This window comes from Dendropsophus ebraccatus, chromosome 3, assembly GCF_027789765.1.
Source record: "Dendropsophus ebraccatus isolate aDenEbr1 chromosome 3, aDenEbr1.pat, whole genome shotgun sequence".
NCBI lineage: Eukaryota > Metazoa > Chordata > Amphibia > Anura > Hylidae > Dendropsophus > Dendropsophus ebraccatus.
In genome coordinates, this window is record NC_091456.1 from 28,396,249 (window position 1) to 28,409,654 (window position 13,406).

Below are 13,406 nucleotides of genomic sequence, written 5' to 3' on the forward strand. Positions count from 1 at the left end.
TATAGTGATAGAATAGTCCCCTATTATCTGTCCCATTAGTCACTTACCGTATGTGCTTCCCTTATTTCCTGGGTGGCTTTTTGCAGCCTATGTGGACTATGTCATTTATTAATGAGAACTCTGCCTATGTGCAGGTAGGGCCCCTTAAATCATGGCAATCCAGACTGTTGCATTTGTCATTAAGCTATTATAACTTAGGAACCAAGGCTTGTTAAGGGTCTTTGAGGACAGACTTTAGGATCAGCAGAGTTTCCTTCAAGGAGCAAAGGAGCCTTTACACATCTGTGCCAGACATAATTGAAATGCAACCTGAAATTGAAACACATAAAAGAGAGCGACAGCCACATTAAAACTTCCCCCCTTGTGTCCGTTGGACATTTTGAGCTCCCTGAAACCTTATCTGTAAACAACATTTGTTACACTGTATTTTATTATACAATAATAGGTGACATAGCATATGAGTCAAGCATAAAGTACTAACCAAGGAAAAGATATGATTTGACATATAGTAGCTTAGTATTAATGAAGGTCTTTAAGGTGGAAGGATGGCAGACTTAAAAGATAGAAGTCTTGCTGCGTTTACACGGAACGATTATTGTGCGAATTCGCACAATAACGATCGAATTCGAACAGTAATCATATGTGTAAACGCTGCGAACGATCAAACGACGAATGAGAAATCATTCATTTTGATCTTACAACATGTTCCAAAATCGTCGTTCGCAAAAAATTTGCAGATCGTTCCGTGTAAACAGTCGTTCGCCGATTTAACCAATGTGTGAGATAGGCTTATGCGATCGCAAAACGATTGCAAAACAATCGCAGAGCGAATTTCCGTACGATATATCGTACCATCTAAACGCTGACCGTTATGAGAAAAAAAATCGTTACTCCGACATCGCTAATCGTACGACCCCCACCCGTGTACCCGGAAGTGTAGTGCATTATACATACCTGATCCGTGCCGACACACGTCCACCATCTTGTGCCAAATGTCATCTTCGGCCGGCCGGCCCAAACACCTCCGATCTTCCCGAGTGCCGGCTGCCTTCTGCCGCGTCATCAGCTGCTCAGCCACGATTGGCTGAGCATAACTGTGCACGGCCAATCGCGGCTCAGCGGCTGATGACGAGGTGTTCGGGCCGGCCGGCCGAAGATGACGTTTGGTACAAGATGGCGGACGGGTGCGACACGGATCAGGTATGTATAATGCACTACACTTCCGGGTACATGTGTGTTATTCTGTGAATATTTTTTTACCGCCGCACTACCCCTTTAAGGTCAATGCAAATTTTCATTTTTGCGCTTTTGCTTGTTCCACTTTATGCTTAAAAGGCCATAGCATTTGCATTTTTTCACCTAGAAACCACATGAGCCCTTATTTTTTGCGTCGCTAATTGTACTTTGCAATGACAGGGTGAATTTTTGCATAAAGTACACTGCGAAACCAGAAAAAAATTTAATGTGTAGTGAAATTGAAAAAAAAAAACGCATTTCTTTTATTTGGAGGGTATTTGTTTCTACGCCGTAAACCCTGGGGTAAAACTGACTTGTTATATATGTTCGTCAAGTCGTTACAATTAAAATGATATATAACATGTATAACTTTTCTTTTATCTGATGGCCTGTAAAAAATTCAAACCATCGTTAACAAATATATGTTCCTTAAAATCGCTCCATTCCCAGGCTTATAGCGCTTTTATCTTTTGGTCTATGGGGCTGAGTGAGGTGTCATTTTTTGCGCCATGATGTTTACTTTCTATCGGTACCTTGATTGCGCATATGTGACTTTTTAATCACTTTTTCTTACATTTTTTCTGGATTTGATGCGTCCAAAAATGCGCAATTTTACACTTTGGAATATTTTTGCACTTACGCCGTTTACCGTGCGAGATCAGGAATGTGATAATTTAATAGTTCGGGAGATTACAGGTGCGGCGATTCCAAACACCCCAAACAGCCCTGTAGGTGGAAAAATAAAAGCGCTATGGCTCTTAGAAGGCGAGGAGGAACATGGGATTAATTTGACTCGGACTTTTGTGCATCACAGGGCTCTGTCTTGAAGGGGTTAAAAAAAAAAATTTCCTAATTTTAGAAGATCCATTCATAGGTGCCTTGAGCATAAATGTTGTTTTATTAATCTTACTCTACATACAAGTTTGCTATTATAATATTTTATTGTACTTCATTTGTTTTAGAGTCTCTGGAACCTACATATCAGCAACTTCAGAAGATGAAACTGGACAAGAGCCCCTTTGTGGTGGTCTCAGTGATTGGTCAAGAACTTCTGACGGCAGGGCATCATGGTGCTTCAGTGGTTGTATTAGAAGCTGCACTGAAAATTGGGACTTGCAGTCTGAAGTTGAGGGGCTCCGTATTCTCTGCTCTGAGCAGCGCTTATTGGTCTCTCGGAAACACAGAGAAAAGTACAGGATATATGCAGCAGGACTTGGACGTAGCAAAGACTCTAGGTACAGCCATCTAGTGTGTGTTTGTCCTCATCTACGTGACTATAACAGTTGGAATACAACATGTACATGTTGCCGAAATTAAAGGCGTTGTCCAGTGAAAATCTTTTTCTTTCAGATCAACTGGTGTCAGAAAGTTATATAGATTTGTTACTTAGTTCTATAAAAAAATCTCAAGTCTTCCCATACTTATTAACTGCTGTATGTCCTGCAGGAAATGTTTTATTTTCAGTCTCTCTGCTGACATCTGTGGCCGAGACAGAAACTCTCTAGAAAAGGAGAGGCTTTCTATGGGAATTCCCATAGAAAATCTCTCCTGGTCTCAACAGTTCCTGTCTCGGCCACAGATGTCAGCAGAGAGCACGGTGTCAGACTGAAAATAAAACATTTCCTGCAGGACATACATCAGTTAATAAGTATGGGAAGACTTGAGATTTTTTAATAGAAGTAACAAATCTATATAACTTTATGATAAAAGTTGATTTTAAAGAAAAATATTTTTGTTGGACAAGCCCCTTTAAGTTTACCAAACATGCATCTAGAAATTATGTGAGAATTTATTAAGACCAGTGTGTCACATGTCAGTCTTCCGTCTTCCGTAAATTCCTTCTGCCCATAGACCAGTAGTCTAATGCCTCTTAATAGATGCGGTGATTCAGCAGATGCCAGTGTACAGTCCCTTGAAATCTATGCCAGCCACTATCATTTTCACTATGTCCTATTTTAAATTATATATAGGTAATGCAACTGCCCCCTTTCCCATGAGGCCCCACCCATTTTCTTAAATGTGGGGGGCACTGTATAGATGCTGAATGTTCTGCAACAATAAGGCCCGAAAACTGCAAAAATTTGCACGTCATCATGAAATTTGCAGAAGACTTTTTTTTTTTTTTTGCAGATTCTGCTCAGATTTCACTCTTGTTTTGCAATTCCTGAACTCTACTGCATATGCTGAAGACATGAACAGCTTGCAGATTTCCAGATCTGCAGCACGCCCCCATGTTCATGTCAGTTTTATCTAGCAGCCTTTAAATAAGGTTTAGTTAAAAGGATTTTCCCAGGAAAACCTAATAGTTAATTTTCTGCCTGCCTATACATTAAAGGGGGTTATTCAAGATTAAAAAAACAGAAACTTCAGAAACAGCACCACTCTTGTTCTCAGTTTGGTGTGGTTTTGCAGTATAACTCCCTTGAAGTAAATGAAGCTTAACTGTAAAACCCATCACTAACTCAGGACAAGGGTGGCACTGTTATTGCAAGAAAGTAGCTATATTTTTCTTTCTAATCCTGGATAACCCCTATAAAGGTGAAGTCAGGCTAAAATTTTCATTAAAGTATTGTATTGCCCCACAAAAGTTGTACAAATTACCAATATACACTTATTACGGGAAATGCTTATAAAGTGCTTTTTTCCCTGCACTTCCTACTGCATCAAGGCTTCACTTCCTGGATAACATGGTGATGTCACTTCCTGGATAACATGGTGATGTCACTTCCTGGATAACATGGTGATGTCACGACCGGACTCCCAGAGCTGTGCAGGCTGTGGCTGCTGGAGAGGATGATGGCAGGAGGACACTGAGGGACACAGGGCACTGGAGGGAAACTGAGCATCCCCCTCCTATCATCCTCTCCAGCAGCCACAGCCCGCACAGCTCTGGGATTCGGAACGTGACATCACCATTTTATCCAGGAAGTGACATCACCATGTTATCCAGGAAGTGAAGCCTTGATGCAGTAGGAAGTGCAGGGAAAAAAGCACTTTATAAGCATTTCCCGTAATAAGTGTATATTGGTGATTTTTATAACTTTTGGGGGGCGATACAAGACTTCATTAAAAATTTTCACCGGACTTCTTTAAAACAACAGAAGCCAGCATACTTCCCTCTCACATACTTCATACTATTAATGCATAGGAAATGCAGCAGCAGTGTCTTTTACTGACTTACTGCTCCACCATAGTCCTGATGAATGACACCTGCATAGTGTGGTGTAGAGAAGTGGTGAGAGCTCCATCTGCCCCTCTCTGCCTAAACATTGTTGGATTCTTGCATTCCAAGCAGAGATGTCTGTCTGCTATTCTACTGCCTCTCTGTGGATTCTGACCTGTGCCTGTTCTTCAGATTATGCTTTCTGTCTGACCCCTACCTGTACCTTGTGAATGGACACTGCTCCCTGGTGTGGCCCAGTAGCACAGTGGGTTAACACTCGCACAGTGGGTTAACACAGTGAGTAGCACAGTGGGTTAACTCTCTCTCTTTGTTACAGTACCATTACTGTCTGTGCTATCATTGCTATAAAACTCTGCCAGCAGTTAAAAATTTCCCTTTTAAAGGGACTGTCCTAGCCTGTGTATGAATAGAATCTGAATACACATCTGTTGTCCATATGCTCATGTCGTTCTGTCCAAAAACACCACCTCCATTCTTTAGATCAGTGAGAACATTAGGAAAATAATTTTGCAGCTGTACCTTTAGTCTCTTATGTGTTCGATATAGTCCGACCGTAGTAAAATCAAACATGTTTCTACCGTGATTTATTGTACATTTAAGTATGGTATCACATGCACCATTTTTTTTAGCATTTTGCCCCATTTTTATTTTCAACAGTTTTAGGCTATGTTCCCACTTCGAGAACATTTCGGGCAAAGGCGGACATCTCTTTATATAGATGGGCGCTAAAAAAGATTGTGATCATTATTAGCCGCTGTCTATAAATAACAAGATGGACGTTAATTTTTGGTTTACAATATCGGCCGCTGTTTTTATATGACGGCTGTTATTTGATGCGGTCAAATGATGCTCCTACTATGTCTTTTTTTTTTTTTGGCCGCTTGAAAACTGTTTTTTAGGATGCCCATCAATTTGAGGTCAAATAATAGAATAGCGGCCATTATTTGTACAATAACGCCCATCATTGTAGAATAACAGATCGACGCTGTACATGGGAACCAGGCTGTGGTTAAAAAAAAAAGGACAAGTAGACAGCGTTTTTCCAATGATATTGATTGTCTAAAGACGCTGATTTTATTACTATACACGCATGCAGATGATGGCTCAGAACAATCGCAGTGACCGGGCCAGAGACCCGAACATGGAAAATAGAAGACGTAGATGAGATTTGGGAATGAAGTGGAAAGATATTACGTTTGAGGCCTGACCTAGCGGCTAATGGTCCAAATAGTTTTATTGATAATAATCCTATTCAGAGTGATGATGACCATAATAATAATTACATTACCGCCTCATAATTTTCTCTGCAAAGAGGTAAAAGAGTGAAGTATATGACTCTGTATACTGTTAAAATGGCAATGGAATTTTTTTATTTATTTATATTTTGTCCTGTAAATCCCAAGATCATTAAATCACAGAGGCGGCCCTGTCATTTCACAGATTTTTCATTTTGAGGTAGTTTTTTTTTTACCTCCATTTAGTAACCTCATTCATCCCACCTTTCTGCTGTGTGGTTATGTAAATAGGTTTTACAAGCCATGTATTACAAACTTGCATGGCGGAGATGTCAACCTCCAGTGACCCAAGTCAATGCAATTTGGCTGTTTGTAGCCATTAAATGGCAATTTAATGGGTTAGTGCTGACGTCTGTCACAGAGACACGTCTGGAGTCTATAAAACTGCTCATGCTAAAACCGGCAAGGGAGACTCCAAGTCAAGAGAAGCTTCTAGCCCCGCTCTCCAGGCAGAGAAAGGGAGTCATGTCAGCATTGTTATTTTTTCTGCCAGATTTTCATTTTCTGAAGGTTTGCAATAACTAAAGAAAAAAATAAAATAAGAAAAAAATAAATTCACCTAGAGCTTGTGTCTGTTCAAGAATCTTTGACAAATGGAGCCGTAGGAAGGGAGTTCTTTGGCTTAAGTGGCCATTAAAGGAAAAGTCAGTCCGGGAAGTAAACAATCATTATGGGTTGGGGGAAAATAAAAAACACCTTATAGTCACCGGACCCGCTGCCCGTGTAGAGCCACATCACACTCCTGGACCCTGCCAGCTGTCTTCTGAATCCCCGCCGGCTGACCGATGCCTCTCTTAGCCAATCAGTGACTGAATTAAGACACCGCTGCAGTCAGTGATTGGTTGAGCGGGCTAAATCCCACCAGTCTGGTACATGGATCTCGGGTCGTGATGACCCGGAACCAGGGATTAGATGATAGCCGGTGGGGTCAGGGAGCTCCATGATGCAGTGCTGTGTAGGCTCAGGGACTGGTAAGCATATTGCCCTTTTCAGTTTCCCCCCACCGCCTGCCCGTAGTGTTTTTTTACCCCATTACTCAACAGATTTCTCCTTTAATAGCATACTACACCCCTAGATTAATGTTCTAAAGTTTCAAAAATGGGATCCCTTTTTAGCGGTTCACACTATACTGGTCCCTTAGGGACTGTGCCTGTGACAGACCGACCTAAACCATGCCAGCAAAATCTAAACTAACAATGATGCTCCTTTATGGTCCCATTTTCATATTGCATAACACATTTTATGGCGTGTTGCTAAAATTTTAAGCTGCATGTACATATTATTAGAAAAAAACATTCGTTCAACACATGTGGGCTCCAAATGCCTACCTCACCCTTAGATAAACATTTTGTGGGTATAGCTGATGTGAACAAGTCCCTATCTGCAACTTTGTAGCTTCTTTGTAATGGGGAACATTTATGAAGTCAGGCATTTTTTACACCGGGCTTACAAATGTCCCCACAGCTCTGACGCTCAGAGGATTTATGTACAGCCGCATTGCCTCTACATAAATCCTGATCACATGGAGCCCGTCCGTGCAAAAATTTTCAGTATCATTTTTCCACTGTAAAAATGATAAATGCGGCACACGCAGAGGCCGCACTCACTCTGCGTACTGTCACACCCCCCTCTCCATCCCACTGGCAAAGGTGGCGCAAATGGGAAAAAAATATTTTCAAAAATACCCTTTACAAATATTTTTATGCTGATCTGCCCCATCTGCACCCAAAAAAGGCATTTATGCCTTTTCATACATGTCCCCCAATGAGTTTATCAGCAACTTGACCTCAAATTAACCCTCCAGCATTACAAGTAAGCTCCTAAGCTGCAGATAAAGCCTTTCAGGGACTTGCCGTCCCGGAAGGGAGGGGGGAGGAGGGGAAGACAGAGAGAAAAGCTCACACACAGATTTTTGTGTCTTCAGCAGAAAGCAGCAACTCAGAACCGGGGGAAGGAGACTGAATAGATAATAACAAGTATGGAAGGAATTGTTAGTCTCACCATGGGCAGCAACATATGAAAAGTTATGTTTGAGTGGAACACCCCTTTAAGCTAAAACTACATTTTATTGGGGAAAACCTTTCCAGTTCTTACAATATTTAAAAAAATTTGAAACAAGTGACATTATAAATTTATTATTACTAAGTATGATGTGTATTTCCAGTATATGCTACTATATTGAGACGTAAGCGATTTCTCCACCTGTTCCATAGATATTTTCTCGTTTTGTCCACGTCTTTTTCGTTGCTATGTACTCTCACCAGCAGCTGTAGCTATAGGAGCTATTTATAATGGTCTATAATAAAAAATAGATTTGTTTTTACACCCTTGTGTGAAATACAGTGCAAGTTAGAGTTCATATATATCAGTAATGTACGTTTCCTATGTCACACAGATATATTGTGTGTAACCTTATTATATCTGATCTAATGTAGGTGACCAGACGGGAGAATGCCGAGCCTATGGGAATCTGGGATCTGCATTCTTTTCTAAAGGAAACTTCCGGGAGGCACTTACTAACCACAGACATCAGCTAGTTCTTGCCATGAAACTGAAGGAGAGAGAGGTAAGAGACCTGTTTTATGATATAAATGCACTAGAAGATGAATTGCGGGAGTACTTTGATTTTTTTCTCTCTATATTTTACATCAGCACTTGTCACGGTTTGATTTGTTGCGCTCAGCCGGGCTTGTATATGTCATAGACCAGTGAGCAGCCTATTTCTTTCTGTTTTCCACAGTCAGACGCTTTTGAACTCTCACGATGTTCGGGCTTTTAGACACATAAGTATGTGATTTTTTTTGTATTTTTATTGCACAAGATGAAAGCTTAGTCTGCGGCGTGTACTGGGAATTGGAGGAACATTGGACAATTTGGAGCAGATTTGCTCTATCAGTATACGGTACAGGCATATATTGTGGGAATATTCAATATTTATAATGCTATACTTGCCGTTGAATATTTATTTTGTAGAATTTGGGGAATTCGTGTTTTTGCATTTGTCTGTTAAACAAATAGTTGGTTATAGAAGCGATTCCAATGTTACCTGGTCATAGCCAAATTCTCAATACTTCCATTCTATAGAGCAGGGGTAGGGAACCTTGGTTCTCTAGCTGTTTGAAAACTACAATTCCCATCATGCCTGGACAGCCAAAGCTAAAGCTTTGGCTGTCCAGGCATGATGGGAGTTGTAGTTTTCCAACAACTGAAGAGCCAAGGTTCCCTACCCCTGCTATAGATGATTTTTGGACCCTATCACTGGCTCTTATTGGGGAAATACAATGGGCTCCATGCATCAAAACTATGTATGGCTGCGTTTTTGCGTTTCAGCTACGGATTCTGCATCAGTATTTCTAAACCAAAATTAGGAGTGTCCCAAAAACACAGAATAGGTACAAATCCTTCCATTACGTTTTCTCTCACTCCTGGTTTTGGCTCATAATAACTGATGCAAAACCCTGAGCCAAATACTGATGTGTAAAACCTGCCCTAAGGTGTCCACACACATTATATGCAAGTCAGCCAAACCCAACAATTCAGCCCAGCAAGCTTATACTATATAGGCAGGAACTGGTAGGAAAAGCTGTCAGCCAACAGCAATCCAAAGTGTGTGGGCAGCTATAGACTTAAGTGGTGGTCTGCATTGATTGGTTTACAGTAGAGATGAGCGAACCTGCCGAGGTTCAGGTTCGTATGAACTTGAACTCTCGGCTTCTGACTGCCACTGTCTGCCCCATCCGTGGAGAGGGTGGATACAGCCGGAGGACCGCCTGGAAAACTGGGATACAGCCATAGCCATAGGCTGTAGCCCAGTTTTCCACGCGGTCCTCCGGCTGTATCCACCCTCTCCACGGAGCAGGCAGACAGCGGCAGTCAGAAGCCGAGAGTTCAAGTTCATACAAACCCGAACCTCGGCTGGTTCGCTCATCTCTAGTTTACAGTCACATTTTCTGCAAAGGTCCATATAATAACTCATAGGAAAGATTCTAATACTTTTAGGTTCCAGAACCCTGTTTTGTTGAGAAATAGCTTTGTACAGTATGCCAGATTTACATAGAAAAAGATCGACTCTTTTGGGTGATTTGACGCTTTAGTGTTGATATTTGGGACTCAGTTTGGGCATCAATTTTCCAGTAGCTTCAGGCTTTCTATCTACCAGATGTGATTCTGAAATATTTATGGATAAATGCCATTTTAGCGTGGACGAGCTCGATCTACTCATATGCGGCAAACGCCTTATTTTTAGCTATTATAAGATCTTTTAATCAACTCTGTACCCACAATATGCCCCCCCCCCAAAAAAAAAACAACAAAAAAAAAACGCTTGTACCTTCGGATAGCTGCTTTTAATACAAATTCTGTCCTGGGGCCTGTTCAGCAGGTGATGCAGTTATTGTCCTAAAAAACAACGAGCCCTGCCCGGACAGATCTTGGATTAAAAGCAGTCATCCGACGGTACAAGCAGTTTCAGGGGCAGGGTCACTTTAAAACAAAAGGGCAGTAACCGGTGTCAATGCAAAATAACAATAAACCACAAGTATATTTTTATTGGCTAGAGTTTTTTTTTAATCCTCGTATTTGCCGCCAGGCGTTCGGACATTCTCTATAATAAACCACCCACAGCTTCCATTTTTGTTCCAAGAACATAGCTACGCTATCTGCCTGACAAATCATAATGTAGACATAATTTGATAATGCGTTTCTATGTTAATTCTCGTATCCTGGTACCCGGAACACAGAACTATGTGCAGATATGGTGTCACTTGTAGTCTAACTCAATTATGTTTGGAAATAAATAAGCCATTCCAATATGACTACATTGATATGTGATCTACGTAACGTCATCTGTTTTACTGTCTAATATATGCAGCAAATCATTAGCAGTCCTGAACACTGGAGACATCCGCGGCAAAGCTGCGCCCTGTCATCCGAGGAGGCAATCTATCCCCCAGCATAAACGTTCTTGCACAAAACTTTACGTCACCATCGTCTACAGTATGTGTAGTATATGGTAATGCTGCCCAACCCTCCTGATGACTGTGGGAAACGAAAGGATTCTATTACAAAACATAGCTTTTTCATAAACCATAGTAAGTGTGTGTGTACACTGAACATGTCTTCTTCATTTCCTGAAGTATGGTTGACCATAACAGTATGTTGTTTATTGCTTGTGTCTTTTTTCAGTTTTTCTCTTTTCTGGTGAGACAAGCAGAAACATACACAGTTTAAGGCTAGGTTCGCTCTATGTGAAAATGCTGTCCATTTTTCATAATAAGGACTGCCACTGCCCAAGTATCATTCGTTAGAAGGCAGCCCTACGTAAGTTCCATAGGAATCACGGCTGTTGTTACTTACGTAGTGGGAACATGGCCTAATGATGTCACTGTTTGAATACCCATTGTACATTGTGCCCGTGTACATTAAAAAGAAAATTAACTAAACCTGTTATTTTAGGCAAGATTGGCCATTGGCTTGGATTTTTGAGGGACAAAACCGAGTATGTTGGATTTGGGTGTTCAGTCTTTTGAGAGTTTTTCTCCCATTAAATGGGTTATACAGCATTTATAATTTAATAGCCTGTTCACAATATTAGGGCCCTATTTCACAAAGCCATAATAAGTCAAATCGGGCCAATTCGGACGATGATCGCTGAGTGTAATAGAGAAAACGATCAGCTGTTTAAACGATCATCGACTGATCGTTTCTTTAGGTGCAGACCCAAAATCATTGGGCTGGCATTGCTACGTGTAATAGCGATGCTTGGCCGACGGCGGATGATTGTAGTATAAAATAATATAGTATTCACTTATGCTGCGTTTACACGGAGCAATTATCGTTCGAATTTTCATAAAACCAAGCGCATTTGAGCAATAACCGTTCCGTGTAAACGCAGCAAATGATCAAGCGACGAGCGAGAAATCGTTCATTTTGATCGTTCAACTTGATCTCAAATCGTCGTTCGTCAAAAATCCGCAGATCGCTTTGTGTAAACAGTCTTTCAAAGATTCACCCTTTGAGAAAGATGGGCTTAAGCGATCGTAAAAACGATCGCAATAACGATTTTTCTTACAAGTTTTCTAATGATTTTTCCAACGATTAATTCGTCTAAATGCTGATCGTTATAAAAACCAAATCGTTGCTTCAAAATCGTTAAACGATCGACTGGGGGAATTATCACTTTAAAGGAGAAGTCCGGCCAAAATTAATTTTTGATATGTTGTTACTTATGAAAAGTTATACAAATTTCTAATGTACATTAATTATGGGAAATGCACATATAGAGCTATTTCCCTTAATTTAGTAGATCAGGAAGTGTTAGAAATATCTCTGAAGAAGTGACGTCACGACCCAGGGTGTAATTCCTATGGAGTGTCCAGCAGGGGGCGCTCTCTATATAGAAGTCTATGGGACTTTATTGTTTCTATGGGTTTCTATGTAATGTAATGTAATGTAATGTAGTGTACAGTGCTTTATTGAATGAATACATCTATGGAATACTTTGGGGAGCAAGTGTCCTTGCTCCCCAAAGTATTGCATGAATGTATTCATTCAATACATTCAATACACAGTAAGCCCGCCGATCCGCCGCATTCCCGCCGATCCGCCACACGCTGATCCGCCGCATTCCCGCCGATCCGGACCATATACATTGAACTACAGCTCCCATCATCTGCTTCTAGTATGAACAGGTGATGGGAGCTGTAGTTGGGTAATGGATATGACATGCCGCCGGGCGCAGGGGGGAGCCGCTCAGTACACAGGAGCGCTCCCCCCTCCTCCTCCTCCTTCCGGGATAACTTCCGCCTATACCAATGCTGACTCCCTGCCTGGCCGCCGCTCTCCGCTCTCCCCCCCATACATACCGGCTCCCGATGCATCCTGGTGTCCGCGCTGATGCCGGGAGCCGGTATATGTGAGCGGAGAGCGGCCGCCAGGCAGGGAGTCAGCATTGGTATAGGCGGAAGTTATCCCGGAAGGAGGAGGAGGAGGAGGGGGGAGCGCTCCTGTGTACTGAGCGGCTCCCCCCTGCGCCCGGCGGCATGTCATATCCCTTACCCAGCTACAGCTCCCATCACCTGTTCATACTAGAAGCAGATGATGGGAGCTGTAGTTCAATGTATATGGTCCGGATCGGCGGGAATGCGGCGGATCAGCGTGTGGCGGATCGGCGGGAATGCGGCGGAAATTCGGCGGAAATGCGGCGGATCGGCGGGCTTACTGTGTATTGAATGAATACATTTATGCAATACTTTGGGGAGCAAGGACACTTGCTCCCCAAAGTATTCCATAGATGTATTCATTCAATAAAGCACTGTACACTACATTACATTACATTACATTACATAGAAACCCATAGAAACAATAAAGTCCCATAGACTTCTATATAGAGAGCGCCCCCTGCTGGACACTCCATAGGAATTACACCCTGGGTCGTGACGTCACTTCTTCAGAGATATTTCTAACACTTCCTGATACACTAAATTAAGGGAAATAGCTCTATATGTGCATTTCCCATAATTAATGTACATTAGAAATTTGTATAACTTTTCATAAGTAACAACATATCAAAAATTAATTTTGGCCGGACTTCTCCTTTAAGTAAACGCAGCATTACCTTACCACATTGTCCTCGGCCTTCTGTTCCCTTCTGGTCCGGTCTGTGCGCTGACAGGCCATTCATCCAATCACTG

General features: G+C 41.7%; 1 protein-coding gene across 4 annotated transcripts in view; it reads left to right on the forward strand.

The window, feature by feature from the left end:
• TTC28 (tetratricopeptide repeat domain 28) overlaps positions 1–13,406 on the forward strand; it is a 511,132-nt gene that overhangs the window by 230,201 nt on the left and 267,525 nt on the right. For all 4 annotated transcript variants that reach the window (XM_069961294.1, XM_069961296.1, XM_069961295.1 and 1 more), the window contains 2 exons: positions 2,199–2,471; positions 8,151–8,281. In XM_069961294.1, the coding sequence (XP_069817395.1) occupies positions 2,199–2,471; positions 8,151–8,281 (404 nt within the window). The remainder of the gene's footprint in view (positions 1–2,198; positions 2,472–8,150; positions 8,282–13,406) is intronic.